The following is a 15,831-nucleotide window of genomic DNA, read 5'->3' on the forward strand; positions in this document are numbered from 1 at the left end:
CTTTCGGCGGGGGGAGTTGTGGTAGAAGAGTTTTTACTCATGCATATGACATGCTATTGATTTATAAAATGTGGGTTCAAGTTGCATAAAATCTTGGGAATGGATCTAAAATTTAAACATTACTCAGCCAGTATATGTCTGCCAACTCCTCTGAAATGTAAAGCTAGAGGTTTAAGTGTTGACTGATACAAAATCCTCATGACTGATGAACGAGTCATCTGGGTGCTGGGTGTCTCCTGTCTCCGCTGGAGTCTGTTTGACCACCCCTGGTGCTGCGTTACCAGTTTTAAAATGTGATAGCTAATTGGCTTGTCATGATTGAAAGAAGGACATGTTGTATCTTCCAATAAATAAAAGCCAAACAGTTTGAAGTTAAAGCATTACTTCTTCCGTGAAGCCATCTATTAAAGAGATTTGGGGGGTTTGTTTAAACTGAGTCGTAAAACACTTGGTTTACTAAGGGGAGTGTGTGAGTCATAATTCATTACTACTACCCCAATATGAGAAGATTATAATAAGATGCAATATAGAGTAAAAGAACTCCATCGAATCCATTTGTTTCTTTTTTTAAACACCACAGAGTGCATTATCACACTTATACCATGGGAACTTGCTTCAAAGCTGGTTTGTTGTCGATTTAGCCTGTGGTTAAATTAGAATGACCAGAGAAAGTCTGAAGCATTAGTGCCATTTCTATAGTTACTGAGGTTTAACCTTGTGCACTAATTTATAGCTGTGGTCAGACAGACTGTCTATATCCTATATTGGAGTAGTTCTGTTATACAATTTTAACATGACTGGGCCAAACCTACCAGTAAGGTGTATTTTCTGAGGCAACGTTATACACCAATGCAGTCATCAGGCAGTTCTCTGATGAGTCTTGCAAAGAAATAAAACTTTATAATGTTGGACGTTGTTAAAGGTCAGATCCAAGTAAATCAGTGTTTAGCCACCAATCTACTAGTATTGAAGAATATAATAACATAGTACTATGCAGTTAACTGACATCAGCACATGGCGTGTTTTGGTGACACACTTAGCAAAGATATGCAGAATGTGATCACAATGTCCAAATCAAATCCAAATAAAAAAAGGCAAAGACATCCAAAATATAATCCTATCTATATAAAACCATGTAGATTATGGTTGCAGCCAAAAGGTTTCGTAGATTGGTCCCAGATCTTTCTGTCTTTGTTTCCATGATCTCACCATGTTTAACTGTGTTACCTGCTACAGTTTACCCCTCAAGTTCTCCCTCTACTCTAAACGTTTGTATGAAAGTGATTGTGGTTGAACAACATCTGTGTTGACACTGTAATGAATCTGTGACCCGCACAGGTTGTCCTCCCAGAACTGTTGGGACAGGTCCACCCCCTCATTACCCTGAAAGAGATGCCATGGGGACAATGAATGACAAGAGGGGGAGGTCAACTTACTGAATAAGTCAAACTGAGCACTAGCTTTAGAAAACAGGTCAACATGTATCAGCTTGTACCCAACTCGTACACTAAATTTGTTGGGATGAATTGTCACACAATGAAAGTGATACAAAATGTGAATTTTTCCATTAAATCATGGTTGATTTGATTTTTGTTTTCCAGGTGGGGAAGGACACTGTACAAACCACAGAGGATCAGATCATGAAAAGGGACATGCCACCAGCTTTTATCAAGTAAGCACAGAAGGATCTTTTTTCAAATCTGTTTCTGATACAGTGACAAACTTAGATGATATCATTCTTTCAGTAAGTGGAACCCACTAGCCTCTTTGGCTCTCTTTTCTCTTTATCTGTTGCAGTAATGGCTGGTTGTGCCCATGCAAAGGTCAGACATGGCATGTTAAGTGCCTCCAGAGTCTTGGCCTGGTGTAACATAAATACTTTTTTTGCCCAGGGAGGAGTTCCTCGTCCTCATACATGTCCATAAGAGCCACTGGCTGCTGCTGCTGCTGCTGCTGCTTTTGATTTATGTTAAAACTCGAAAAAGTTTAGATATTTATGTAGTAAAGGAGAGATCTACATGTTTAATCTAAGTGTTGGTCTCCCCAGCTGTCTCCACATTAGCTTAATCATTAAACTGTGCTCAGCTGCTGTCTGTAGGTATGACAGTCTCTCACCAATCCTTATTAAATGAAAGACTACAGTCGAGGGAGGGAGAGGCAGGACCTGGGAGCCCCCCCAAGGTCAGGGATGAAACGCATTGGCAGGCGCAGGTCGTCAAGCTCAACACATTTGGCGCCTCGAAGTCACATCGTCACCCTGTCGTCATCCATCAGCACATGTGCTGGAATGTGTCTCCTTCACTAAATATAGTGTCTGTTGGGGTCCGGTTAATGCATGGCTGTTTCTTGCTAGTGCACGCTGAAGGACAGTGCTAGCTGGCTCTGCAGAGACGCACATATACGCACAATTCAGCCTTGATGTCATATACACATTGCCTTTTATCTTTCAGGAAATGTGTCCCTTCATAAGAATGGAAACTGAGCTCCTCATTATTGGCCTTGTTGCAATGCCTAAAATGTGGAAAATAATGTTACACTGTTACAAAAGTAGGAAGTCAGTATACTGTGGGAACTGGAACATGTGTCGGCCCTTGGCTGGTTGCCTGTTTCTATGTGCAATATAGCTGTTATTATACCATGCAGGTGTCATGTATAACGCTGAATTAAAGGACTGAGTCTGCAGTTTTTGGTGCTCTGGAGTTCACTGAGTGCATCACACATACACACCCAGGCAGCTATTATCAATCATTTACATTTCTGTGGAAGTAGGGGTTAAATTGGGCCAGAGCCAGCCAGAGTGGAGCTCCACCTCCCGAGTCCCAAATCACATCCTGTATGCGAGTTACTTCTCTGTCACGAACTGGATTCTCAAGCTGCAGATGTGCATGAAGTCAAAGTCAAGCCAATTTATTCATATATCCACAAACCACAAACCATGAATTTACCTCATAGACCCTTGCAGTCTGTGCAACTTCTATCCTCAGACCCTTAACCATTGAAATATTAAGATGTATAAAGTATGATTCATTTTTAATAAAGTCCCACTCACTCAAGAATTCACTTAAAATGAAACGGCCTGTCCTGACTTTTTTGACAAAAACAAATCCTAAGGCCCATTTACTAGATTTATTTTGGAGCTTTCACCCTATTTTTGAGAGCTGATAAAGAAATCTATTCAATGGACCTTGAGTTAAGATTTTTTTTTTTCAACCTACTATTTTTAAGGTCACGTATGATCCTTTAAGCTTTATTCATTCAGCTACTTCATACAGTCTCTCTTAGGGGAAGTGACAATACCACAACACGTAGCGTACATTTTGAAATCATGTTTTCACGTTTCAATAGTTCTCTAAATGAATCTGTAAATCCTTAAAATATCATCATATGTGGACTAAAAGTACAAACAACTATATAGTACCCCATTGAACCATCACTTTTTTATGTGGAAGAGACATTCACTCAATAGGAACTTAACAAAATGACCCTTTGATTCTGTTAAACATAATTTGCTAAGTTTGGAACACAGTTTATGAAGAAAGATATTTGATAATTATTTAGTAATAATAATAATTAGTCACATCATGCAAGTGCTGCAGCTTGTTGTGAACAATTTTGGTGTGAAAACAAGCTGCCAGTTGTGTGTACACACACACACACACACACACACACACACACACACACACACACATACACATACACATACACATACACATAAAGCTAGTAGTACAGGAAGGAAATTGCAGACCAAAATGTTAGGTGACTAAGCGTTTGACTGTGATTTTCATGTCGTGGTAGGCATAATCTGTCTGTGCAAATGGTGTTATTTCAGAACTAATTTAGCTATAGTCAATTCAGATTAATTTATTTGAATGCCGTAACAAATATTTAAATGTGTGAACAATTGTGCTTCTAGACATTGACCTAGGTGTCATTACGTCATTATTAATTCCCAGTTTAAACCCTGCTTTGAAGATTGTATGAAATAATTAAATCTTGGATTCAGACAACATCAGCTTTCGGTATTTGCTCGAAATGTGATGACAGCGGGAAATGAAACCGTTATGTTGTTTAGACAGTGGTCACTGTATGTTATGGCTAGCTGTACTCCTAAAGCTTCCATCTATTTTTGCTGTTTCCATGCATAATGTTCATCTGGCTTCTGAAGGGCTTCTTTCCATCAGCATGTATAGTTTTGTGGATTTTAATTTTAATTTAATTTTTTTACTGGGCTTCAAATCAATCATCTTCTTCTTGTCCACAGAGTGGAGAATGCATGCACTAAGCTGGTGCAGGCTGCCTCTATGCTGAAAGCCGATCCATACTCTGTTCCTGCTCGGGATTACCTCATCGATGGCTCCCGAGGTATCCTCTCTGGAACATCTGACCTGCTCCTGACCTTTGATGAGGCAGAGGTATTCATTCATTCACTCATTTTTTTCTTTTTTTTGATGCAATGTTTTTGCCTGTACAGGCCTGATATTTACTGTTGGTGTTTCAGATGACGGAAAGATGAAAATATCTCAGTATGACTACTATGACTATGACTTCTTCGTTGTGGTTGGGCTGGTTGTCTTTGTAAATAACAGCAGGAAACGGAGTTTGTGACAAGCCTATGATAACAGTGCAACAAAATACAAAGTTTCAACAAAGTGAATTCAAACTTGAGCCAGCTGCCCTATCTGCCCGGGAGCCTAATATGTGCTAAATAATACTGCCAGAGTAAAATGGAGATATTTGAGCCTGACCATGCTAATAGAAATTGCAGTGTGCTAAAAATGCAGCAATTCATACACTATAGGCACCATTTATATGTATATTTGTAATTTGATATCCTTTGTTTTATATTAATTGTTCATTTGATACTTTATACTAAAGTTTGCTTTGTTTCACCCCAGACAAATCCTTATCTTAACTCTTAAAGAACCATGGATGGTTATGGGCTTATCTACATGTTAGTCAATATGAGCTGTTGCATCTGCATCATAGACTTTAAAGCAACATTCAGGGATAGTCAGGAAGACTGACTGACAACAGATGCTGAGAAATGGAGAACACATAGTTAATGTGGCCTATAACTGGTTTAAAGGTTGTATTATGGATTTTCACTGAGCAGCAGCTGAAGGGCTTCAATGTCTCGTTAATGGACAGTTGAGCATGGCAGATGTCTGCTGTCACAGAAAACTGAGGCTCTTCTGGTATAAGGACAGTGTGTAGTCCTGCTACCCTGCAGGGCACCATAATGTCTATAAAGATGACAGGAAGGTAGATAAATATACACACATATCTGTGGAACTCTTCATACTTCTTAAGATAAACACTCCCTGGACATTGAACCAGGCAGGAGTATCATCTATCAGACCCATCCTTCTTGTCCTCTCAGGGATGGAGGGTAAAATAAAAAAGTTGCAGATCAGCGCTTAGCAGGCACCAGGTGTCCCAGCACTGTCAGCAGGACTCAGCAGGAGTCATCAGTCAGCGGTGCCATCATGTTATCCAGTGCAGTTCAGGGATTGCTCTGTGTAGTGTTTGTGGTGACTCCAGCAGTCCACATAGAGCAGGAGTGAAGCAGGACAAAGAGGCTGGAATGTCATTAGGCAGCATTATCAGAGTGTAATTAGAGGGAAAGGGAGGAGTGGTGTGTTTGCATAATCACTGTGCTCTGAGGATGAAAATTGTTTTTGAATTAGCTTTTGTTGATGTTTTATCCCGACATTATCATAGGTTCGCAAAATAATCCGTGTGTGCAAAGGCATCCTGGAGTACCTGACCGTGGCAGAGGTGGTGGAGTCTATGGAGGACTTGATCACATACACAAAAAATCTTGGACCAGGTCAGTCTACTGATACAGTCGTGGAAAGATTTCTTTGCTGAGGTCTTGGTTTGACACTATGTCAAAGGTTTTCCTGTCCTGGTAGACATTTTCAGCCTGTATGTGCTGGAGTGAGCATTTTTGTTTTTGCGATGTAAGCATTCATTCAAAAATAAAACTATACGTGAAAGAATTGTCCCTGTCACATTGAATCAGTTTCCTATTAGCTGAAGGAATACTGTATACGCTCCTCTTTATGAGTAAATTCTCCTTTGATAATATCCAAAATTGTCATCAGGCTAAAATAATGTGTGATTAAGAGTTTTGGAGAGACAATATTTCCCACTCAAATGTCTCAAAGTATAAGTACAAATGTAAATACTCCAGTGCCATAACTGTAAAATTACACTTCTAAGTATGATAATTGAATAAATGCAAGTAAATGTTCATTTCCACCTTTGCTTTGTTGTGTCCAGGTATGACAAAGATGGCAAAGATGATAGATGAGCGACAGCAGGAGCTGACACACCAGGAGCACCGCGTGATGCTTGTCAACTCCATGAACACAGTCAAAGAGCTGCTGCCCATCCTCATCTCAGGTAATCACGCTCTACCCACACATTGTATGTTTCAGTTTTAGTTTATTCAAATTTCATGTTTTTCTTTTAGATACTGTCCCATATGATGTACTTCAGGTCAGTATTATTGAGTTTTAAGTTTTGTTTTGTATCTCAGGTATCAAAATATTTGTGACAACCAAGACATCTGGCAGCCAGGGAGTAGAGGAGGCCTTGAAGAACCGTAACTTCACTTTTGAGAAGATGAGTGCAGAGATCAACGAGATCATTAGAGTGCTGCAGCTTACGTCCTGGGACGAAGATGCCTGGGCCAACAAGGTACGGACTATAAATCACACGCTTTTACATAAGTTTGTCTATGGCCATCAAACCCACATGCACACTCTGTTACTATCAATATATTTGAGGAAAAAGAGACTGGCTTTTGCTATTTTTGCTGCTCAGAGTTTTTAACCAGTTTTTATGCGTTAAAGATTAGAAGTGGAAGCTCTGTTTGTATGAGCAACGATTGAACATTTGTCTGCTACTCACTGTGCTCTCACACACTCCCAGAACGCCTCTGGCAGGAAGCTGCAGACTGGAGGGAATATGAAGTGATGTTTTTCTCATTTGGTGTATTATTTCCCCAATCCTTAAAGGTATACTGTGCAGGATTTGTCGTTTGATGTTTGTTAACACACAGCCTGCAATGTCAGCAGGAAGGGCTAACAATGAGTGAGTGAGTGAGTGAGAGAGAGAGAGAGAGAGAGAGAGAGAGAGAGAGAGAGAGAGAGAGAGAGAGAGAGAGAGAGAGAGAGAGAGAGAGAGAGAGAGAGAGAGAGAGAGAGAGAGAGAGAGAGAGAGAGAGAGAGAGAGAGAGAGAGAGAGAGAGAGAGAGAGAGAGAGAGAGAGAGAGAGAGAGAGAGAGAAATTCAGTATGAATCAGATAATTATATGTAAGTTTCTGATTGTTTCATGGCGGTTACTTTTTAAAGCAAAAATAAACAAGTCCACAACACCACATGTCTCCAGACAACCCACAACCCAGTGCCGCATTACCGGATTTTCCGTGAATGTAGAGCTTCATCCTCTCCACTGTGGCCTCACTGCTTTGCCTGTGTGTAGTTCAGCCCCGCCCTCAGTCAAGCAGACACACAGACCTGCTGATCTTTTATACATCCATGACACACAGAGACTGAGACAGTGATGTAACCTGGTCGCTACGCTACAAGTTCCAACCACTTAAAGGTTGACACCCAGAACACAGAAACATAATGAGAAAATAATAAATCACAGGCACAGTGTGGGGTCTCTGGAGATACATACACCAGTCTATACATTGTTTTTTTTAAGAAAATCCTGCTTAGTATACCTTTAACAAGGCATGCACTTTGTTTCATCAAGATGACCTTATACCAAAGTCAACAGGTGTGAAAAATGCTTTTAGATCATATAAGTTTGTATACAGTTGGCCATATATTAGTGTAGGCATGCTTTCTCTCTGCCTCTATGTAGCTGGTTAATATGTTGGAATATTTTGTTTTTTTCTGCTATGCACGTTTATCTTCTTTACTGTCCCATCACTCTGCAAATGGCTCTTTCTTCTGCCACTTTTTCCTTTGCTGACACTTTTTTGTTGTTGTTGTTGTTGTTGGTCTCAGTAGGTATGTGCAGTTGAACATTTGTATTTATGTGGTTCTTCCTTTCTTTTTACTGTTTCTTTCTCCCTTCACCCCCTGTAGAAGGTAAGCCTTACCTCTCTCGCCCCTTGGTTGTGCAGCAGCATGTCTGACAGATGTGTGTACTGTCTTGTGCTTTGTAGTGCCATTGTGTGCTTTTTCAGTAGCGGGACAGTCATGAGGTCAGACGGTTGGATCAAATAATTTTTTTGAATATTATTATCCTGCTATGGGCATTGTGTTTATTGAGGAAATGTTTTGCAGGTTGAACTGCTGAAATGTTGAAATATGCATTATCTATATCTTTCTGGATTTGTTTTGCTTCATAACATGACATTGTACCTATCATCTGTGCGTTCTCCTCTATATCAATTAACCCTCAATATATGCATGTTCTAATCTGGTCAGGTTATCGATTCACCTGACTCATGCTATATTGATTTGGATGTCATTAATGAGAAATCTTGCAGCGGTCAACTCCGTGTACCAGGATGATCATGAGGAGGGCGCATAGAAAATCTGAATTGTGTTGTTTGAATGGCTAATTTTTAGTTTTAATCCACAAATGTTGCCTAGTTTGCTCACAAAATGTATGTCCATGAATACTAAATACACCCTTTTAATAGATTGGACATAATCCCCTATTACTAATGCCATGAACCACACCTTTCTACCTTTTGAGTAGTACCATTCTATGTGTTTGATTATAGGCTGTAATGAATGTTTGTTTGCATTTATGAGTGTAAGGGTTCAAACCCGTCTTTAACTTCACTTCGCTGGCTTTTTCACTCGTACACACAGGTTGTTGACAGATTTGCAGCTGCACAAGTTTGAACAGTAAACTAATACACCCACGCAGCTCCAGTGACATCACTTCACACCTATCTTTTCCTTTTTTTTTTCTTGTTCAGTTCTGTTACACCACACTCAATAACTGAGCTATTCAAACAAACATGCTTGTTGTTTTCTTGTACTTTGACATTGAGATTATTGTGAGGGTTTGATTTCTCATATCTTGTTATGAATAATTTCAAAAGAAAGAGTGGAGGTTTGTTCTTATTCAGATCTTTTTGCTGTGATTCTCTTGTTTGACCTCAGAGCTGAAGGTTCAAGCTGAATCACGGAGAACAGTAACTTGTGTTTTCCAACTCTCTATTATTTTACCATGAAAAATAAGCTCACTTAACCACTCATTTATCCGCTCTGGTCTCCTGCTTTGCTCCATGTCCTACAGGACTCCGCTTTGTTTCGCAGACGTCGGCAATGAGTGGACTCATTGTCGAGTCAGCCGCTGTTGGACGGATTGTTGTATTTCCATCCACTCAGATTGAGATACAATGGAGCGTCGTTTGGCTTTTATAACATGACATGCTCATTATTGACCATAGACAAGAATGATGGTGACAGCATGTGCTAGTAGATGTGCCTGTGTTAGTGATGTTGCACAGTACATGTGTTTACTGGAATATGCAGTTTATATATATATATGTATATATATATATATTCTCTATAAGAATATAATTATACAGCATCACACATGAACCTCATCTACACAAAACGTACTAGTTACAGGTACATGGACTTGAAATTAACACGCATTTCCAGTGTCTAATAAACAAGTCATGATTTATAGAGAGGGAACATGTGCACATGGTATAATTAAGAGCATTGATTGACTCTATCTTTGGTCGCATTGATTCCCCTGAAGTTATTCATTTATTCTTTCTTTCAAACCCAAAGGACACAGAGGCCATGAAGAGAGCTCTGGGGCTCATTGACTCGAAGATTGCCCAGGCTAAGAACTGGCTGAGGGATCCAAATGCTCAACCAGGTAATAAAGAAACGCATCTATGCCCCTCATGCACCTTAATTCATTAATTCTGCTTCTAATTACGTCTTTAGGCTGATAACCTAATTGAATCTGATGGTGTTATTGATGTGTCTGACCATGCGTGTTTTGCTTCCAGGAGATGCAGGCGAGCAGGCCATCCGACAGATTCTTGATGAAGCTGGGAAAGTTGGTGAACTGTGTGCAGGGAAGGAACGCAGAGATATTCTGGGAACAGCCAAGACCCTGGGCCAGATGACTGACCAGGTGTCTGAAATGAGGGCCAGGTACAGACATAATAGACGTAGCTTTATGCTTCTTAACTATGGCAAGATAGTTCTCCTCATACTTCATGTAGTCCATGCTTCTTTCATCATGTAGTCCAGTGTTCTGTTACTCTATTTTTCCTTGAATCTCTGATTAAATTTTCATTGCATAGTTTAATTTAGAAATGGTCGTTTTGCACTGTAATTTAATTACCATCCTTAAAGTGTAGGGGGTGTAAGACAGTAGGCATATTAGAGGGGGATCATAGTGTGTAAGAGTGGAAGTGATATCTCTCTGATATGTAATCTGATTGTCACTAGGGACCCTGAGTCACTCTGGTCTAAAACCAGCTGTCTGGTATTAATCTGTAATCTACTTTAACCACTGGTTGAATCACTTGCCTGAAAACTGGGAGAGGTCCATAAAGCTTGAGCTTTCTAGTTAACAAACATGCCGTGTAGATCAGAGAAGAGGAAGTATGCATGTGTGGCCCGTAAAGGCAGAGTAAGGCTGCAGTTTATTGTATCCATGTGTTTTCCTCGTCCACCTCAGAGGTCAGGGGGCGTCCCCAGCTGCAATGCAGAAGGCCCAGCAAGTTTCCCAAGGACTTGACGTTCTCACAGGCAAGGTGGAAAATGCTGCCCGTAAGCTGGAGGCCATGACTAACTCCAAGCAGGCCATCGCTAAAAGGATCGATGCTGCACAGGTGACAATTTAAATCTTTTAGGAAAGTGTCTTACAAAACAGGATTCAAACCTCCCAGTCTAAGTATTTGATGGTGTTTTGAGTGCTTTTTGTGTTTCCTGCCCCTGCAGAACTGGCTGGCGGACCCTAATGGAGGTCCAGAGGGAGAGGAGAACATCAAAGCTGTCCTCACTGAGGCCAGAAAGATTGCAGACATGTCTGAGGATCCCAAAGAAAGAGATGACATCTTGCGCTCTATTGGAGAGATTGCGGCAATGACTGCCAAATTGTCTGATCTCAGAAGACAGTAAGTTATTAACTGGTGGAAATATTTATGCTGTGTTTGTCCCCAATCTGGTCTGTTTTTTCAATATTTTCATCAATTAAATAGTGCCATCATTAAAGTGCAACTGTCACCACTGTTGCTGGGACATAAGACAGGACTCTGTTTTCTGATATGCGAATAAAATTAAGAAATTCGTTTCAGAACTGTGTATCAACTTAGTCTTGAAAGTTGCTCTCTGCCCATAGGTCCATGAGGTATTTTATCTCATCCGTTTTCTTACAATGAACTTCTTCCAGTTATGGTTGAAAATGCAGGAATTCCACCAAAGATCTTATCACAACATACACACATGGCTTTATTTCCTGTAAGAGTGCAGATTTCTCACAGCAGTTCAACTGGAACCGTTCTTGTTCCCCCTTGTACAGGTAGACTTTAATATGGGCTTTCGCTGCGCACCAGCAATTAGTGCTAATTTCACCACATTTTAAAGTGAACTACGTCCAAGTTGCGTGAAAACACCCTTAGTCAACCTGTCTGATGTCATTCAGACGTTTCAACCATATCTAATAAAACACTACCTAATTTGTTATTCTTTCATTTTTAATTCCTTATAGGGGTAAAGGTGACACTCCTGAGGCCAGAGCTCTTGCTAAACAGATCGCCACAGCTCTGCAGAACTTGCAGTCCAAGACTAACAAAGCTGTGGCCAACAGCAGGCCTGCAAAGGCAGCTGTTCACTTGGAAGGAAAGATTGAGCAGGCCCAGCGCTGGATTGACAATCCCACCGTGGATGACAGTGGTGTGGGTGAGTCAGACACCCATCCTCCCCAACTTCCTTGTCTCTTTATCTCTCTCTCTCACTCCCTCACATTCTTTCCGCTGCTCCTGTGGCTAAACTGCAGACCAAACACTTGTGTTCATGTCGCTTTCTACTGTTCCTGATATTCCACAGTGCTCTCCCAGCCTCTTGGGTTTTGGCTTGTCTTACATGTTTACAATAGATCTGGAGTCTGCTCTAGGAATCATTAGTTTAGTTACACCATGAAATAATGCAGAAGAAGCCACGGGTTTCTTCCCCTTCCACTGTTGACACAAGCAGCCAGTAAAATAACAAAACCTCAGATATTTGCGTTTACACTTGTGCATAAACAAGCATAAAGTCTTTACACTTAACCAGTGCTGCAATAATTAATGCTTTCTTATGCTCTACCTTTTCAAATATGAGAAGGTACTACTTTCTATATTTTATTTAAATATATATTGGGTTTGGGACTGTTGGTCCTACAAAACAAGCTAATTTAAGATGTCACCTTGGCAAGGGTGATGGGACGTTTTTACTATTTTATGGCCTTATGTAGAAAAAAATAATTCAAACATACACATTTACACATTAAAAAGTTTGTTAATAGTTGTTTTAGCATGGGGAAAAAAAGATTAAAACAGTTGTAAAGTTATAACAAAAATCATTTGTCCAGATTCACATACACACACACACACAAAACGAAGCAGTGGACTTATTATGAATCTTGATGCACCCAGAGTTAACAGAATATTAAATATGAGTTAATGAGCAGAATGGTGTTTTTGGAGTCTGAGTGTGAATATGTATAAAATATATATTTATAATTTGTTTGTGTCCAGGCCAGGCAGCTATCCGTGGGCTTGTTGCAGAGGGCCGCAGGCTGGCCAATGCTCTCCCAGGCCCGTACAGGCAGGAGTTGCTGGGTAAATGTGAGCAGGTGGAGCAGCTCATGGCCCAGCTGGCTGACCTGGCTGCCCGTGGTGAAGGGGACTCCCCTCAGGCACGTGCTGTGGCTCAGCAGCTCCAGGAGGCATTGAAAGTAAGACGGCTTACACTTAACAGTCATTCTCATTCAGACCTGAAGCTTCACAGTAAATAGATCAGGATTCATATGCTGAGACAGACAACAACCCCCTCTGCTGGTCTTCAGTGGTGAAAAAAATACTACAATTGACGTTATCACAGTGGGGAACATACTACATTAAAAGTTCTTCTGTTGAAGTCAAGTAAAAGTCAACAAGTATTAGTGGCAAAATATGCCCAAAGGTTTTTTCATGGTTTCTAACCATTTGAAAGATAAAATGCTGAGTAAATGCAGAAGTAGAATAATAGAATAGTGACAGGGCTTTTTTTGTAACTTCCTAAAAGTGAGCATTTTATTGATGGATTTTACCTTGCAGCAACTATGTTTTATTTATTTTGTCCAGTGTCTTAAGTTATAAATTATGTATATTCATTTTTATTAGTTTAAATCATTTCAATATGTATTTTATCAGATTGTATTGAAGTTGAAAAATGATTTGAGTTATTTTAATGAATAAGATTAGTGACAGCTGTTTGGACAAACCACACCTAATATCACACATTTGTATCATTTGTATTTGTAAACTCTGTGAGCCACCATGAGTGTGCTGACCTGTTGTAACATCTGTATGTCCTCCTCCCAGGACCTGAAAGGAAAAATGCAAGAGGCAATGACGCAGGAGGTGTCAGACATCTTCAGTGACACCACCACACCTATCAAGTTACTGGGAGTGGCTGCTACTGCCCCACTGGACGCCCCCAACAGGGATGAGGTCAGTAGTGCAATAACTATCTTACTCACTGTGGTCTCACTGCAATGAGCCTCCTTCCACTGTGTTTTATTTATTGGCTAGGTGTTATATTATTTCCAACAACCCTTTTGGCTAATTGTTTTATTTGATCATGTGTAGGTCTTTGATGAAAGGGCTGCCAACTTTGAGCACCATGCCAATAAGCTTGGCACCACAGCAGAGAAGGCTGCTGCTGTCGGAACTGCCAACAAGAGCACAGTAGAGGGAATCCAGGCTGCTGTCAAGTCAACAAGAGACTTAACACCACAAGTATGTCACGGTTTAGTGTTTATATCTATTTCTGTTTGTGTCTGCCTGTCCTCCACTCATTACAACACATCATTATGCATCACGAGTCACAGAGTTTAAGTGTTTCTCGCTTCTTGAGCCAAGTCTTTAGCAGTTGTCACTGGGCTGACAATTAACGGTTGGAATTGTTTAATAGGTGGTTTCTGCTGCTCGTATCCTGCTGAGAAATCCCGGTAATCAAGCTGCATATGAACATTTTGAGACAATGAAGAATCAATGGATTGACAATGTGGAGAAAATGACAGGTGAGGTCCTTTTAACCATAATTTAAATTCCCTAATTCGAGGTGGTCCTTATTTCATACCTCCCAGTGCAGCCCTGTAGATTAACATGCTCTGAATGCTTAGGTTTGGTGGATGAGGCCATCGATACCAAATCTCTGCTGGATGCATCAGAGGAGGCCATCAAGAAGGACCTGGATAAATGCCGTGTGGCCATGGCCAATCACCAACCTCAGATGCTGGTGGCTGGTGCCACCAGCATTGCCCGCAGGGCCAACCGAATCCTCCTGGTGGCAAAGCGAGAGGTGGAGAACTCTGAGGATCCTAAATTCCGGGAAGTGGTGAAGGCTGCATCTGATGAACTGAGCCAAACAATCTCTCCCATGGTGATGGATGCAAAAGCAGTGGCAGGAAATATCCAGGATCCAAGTATGTTGATGTAGTCACAGATCTTAAGATTACATTTTGTATGTATGTGGAACCTTCTGATGAATGATAATATGTTTGTTTTCATCACCAGGTCTTCAGAAGGGCTTTCTGGACTCAGGTTATAAGATTCTTGGTGCTGTGGCAAAGGTCAGGGAGGCCTTCCAGCCTCAGGAGCCAGACTTCCCACCACCTCCTCCAGAACTGGATCAGCTTAATGTAAGTCCTTTGATTAAGCAGTCAAGTAAAAGTAGATGTTGGTGTTTTTCATTTTATTTAATAGTTTGTAGTGGAGATGGTGAAGAAACAGTCAGAATCAACCAGGAAAGTTGCGATACACTAAACTTCAGTGTGGACTAATCATTTAAAGCTACTTTGGTTTAGTGCTCTCAAAAACTTGTGTATGTAAAGGCCAAATCATAATTACTGTAATCTTTCTTTGTAGCTTAATGATGAAGCAGCACCACCCAAGCCTCCTCTTCCTGAGGGTGAAGTTCCTCCCCCCAGACCTCCTCCCCCAGAGGAGAAAGATGAAGAGTTCCCTGAGCAGAAGGCCGGTGATATGGTTAATGAGCCCATGATGGTGGCTGCCAGGCAGCTCCACGATGAAGCCCGCAAATGGTCCAGCAAAGTAAGTGAACACCTGTAAACACAGTAATAAACTTCTGCTTAAAGAGCTCTGCTGCAGGATTGATTTAACTTCCTGTTGGACTTCATAGGGAAATGACATCATTGGTGCAGCCAAGCGAATGGCCTTGCTTATGGCTGAAATGTCCCGTCTGGTGCGCGGAGGCAGTGGAAACAAGCGTGCCCTTATCCAGTGCGCCAAGGACATTGCTAAGGCTTCTGATGAAGTTACACGGCTGGCCAAGGAGGTGGCCAAGCAGTGTACTGACAAGCGTATCCGGACCAACCTGCTCCAGGTCAGTTCAAAGTAGTAGTTTAAATCAGATTTGACTGCGGAAAGACTACAGAATATAAATACTGTTATGGTATATTAAATATTCCACCTCACCTGACTTTCTGTCCTTGTTTCAGGTGTGTGAACGTATTCCTACCATCAGCACTCAGCTTAAAATCCTGTCCACAGTCAAGGCCACTATGTTGGGTCGTACCAACATCAGCGAAGAGGAGTCAGAGCAGGTGAGC

At 41.0% G+C, this 15,831-nt stretch overlaps 1 protein-coding gene across 1 annotated transcript in view; it reads left to right on the top strand.

Annotated features, from left to right (window-relative positions):
• LOC134003527 (vinculin) overlaps positions 1-15,831 on the top strand; it is a 29,187-nt gene that overhangs the window by 11,538 nt on the left and 1,818 nt on the right. Inside the window, exons 2-20 of the mRNA XM_062442758.1 lie at positions 1,602-1,672; positions 4,262-4,412; positions 5,722-5,830; positions 6,286-6,408; positions 6,545-6,705; positions 9,786-9,876; positions 10,013-10,160; positions 10,693-10,846; positions 10,956-11,131; positions 11,725-11,915; positions 12,752-12,951; positions 13,580-13,708; positions 13,847-13,996; positions 14,172-14,280; positions 14,383-14,685; positions 14,777-14,901; positions 15,128-15,313; positions 15,402-15,605; positions 15,721-15,825. Of these exons, the coding sequence (XP_062298742.1) occupies positions 1,602-1,672; positions 4,262-4,412; positions 5,722-5,830; positions 6,286-6,408; positions 6,545-6,705; positions 9,786-9,876; positions 10,013-10,160; positions 10,693-10,846; positions 10,956-11,131; positions 11,725-11,915; positions 12,752-12,951; positions 13,580-13,708; positions 13,847-13,996; positions 14,172-14,280; positions 14,383-14,685; positions 14,777-14,901; positions 15,128-15,313; positions 15,402-15,605; positions 15,721-15,825 (2,886 nt within the window). The remainder of the gene's footprint in view (positions 1-1,601; positions 1,673-4,261; positions 4,413-5,721; positions 5,831-6,285; positions 6,409-6,544; positions 6,706-9,785; positions 9,877-10,012; positions 10,161-10,692; positions 10,847-10,955; positions 11,132-11,724; positions 11,916-12,751; positions 12,952-13,579; positions 13,709-13,846; positions 13,997-14,171; positions 14,281-14,382; positions 14,686-14,776; positions 14,902-15,127; positions 15,314-15,401; positions 15,606-15,720; positions 15,826-15,831) is intronic.

This window comes from Scomber scombrus, chromosome 21 (assembly GCF_963691925.1).
Source record: "Scomber scombrus chromosome 21, fScoSco1.1, whole genome shotgun sequence".
Classification (NCBI taxonomy): Eukaryota; Metazoa; Chordata; class Actinopteri; order Scombriformes; family Scombridae; genus Scomber; species Scomber scombrus.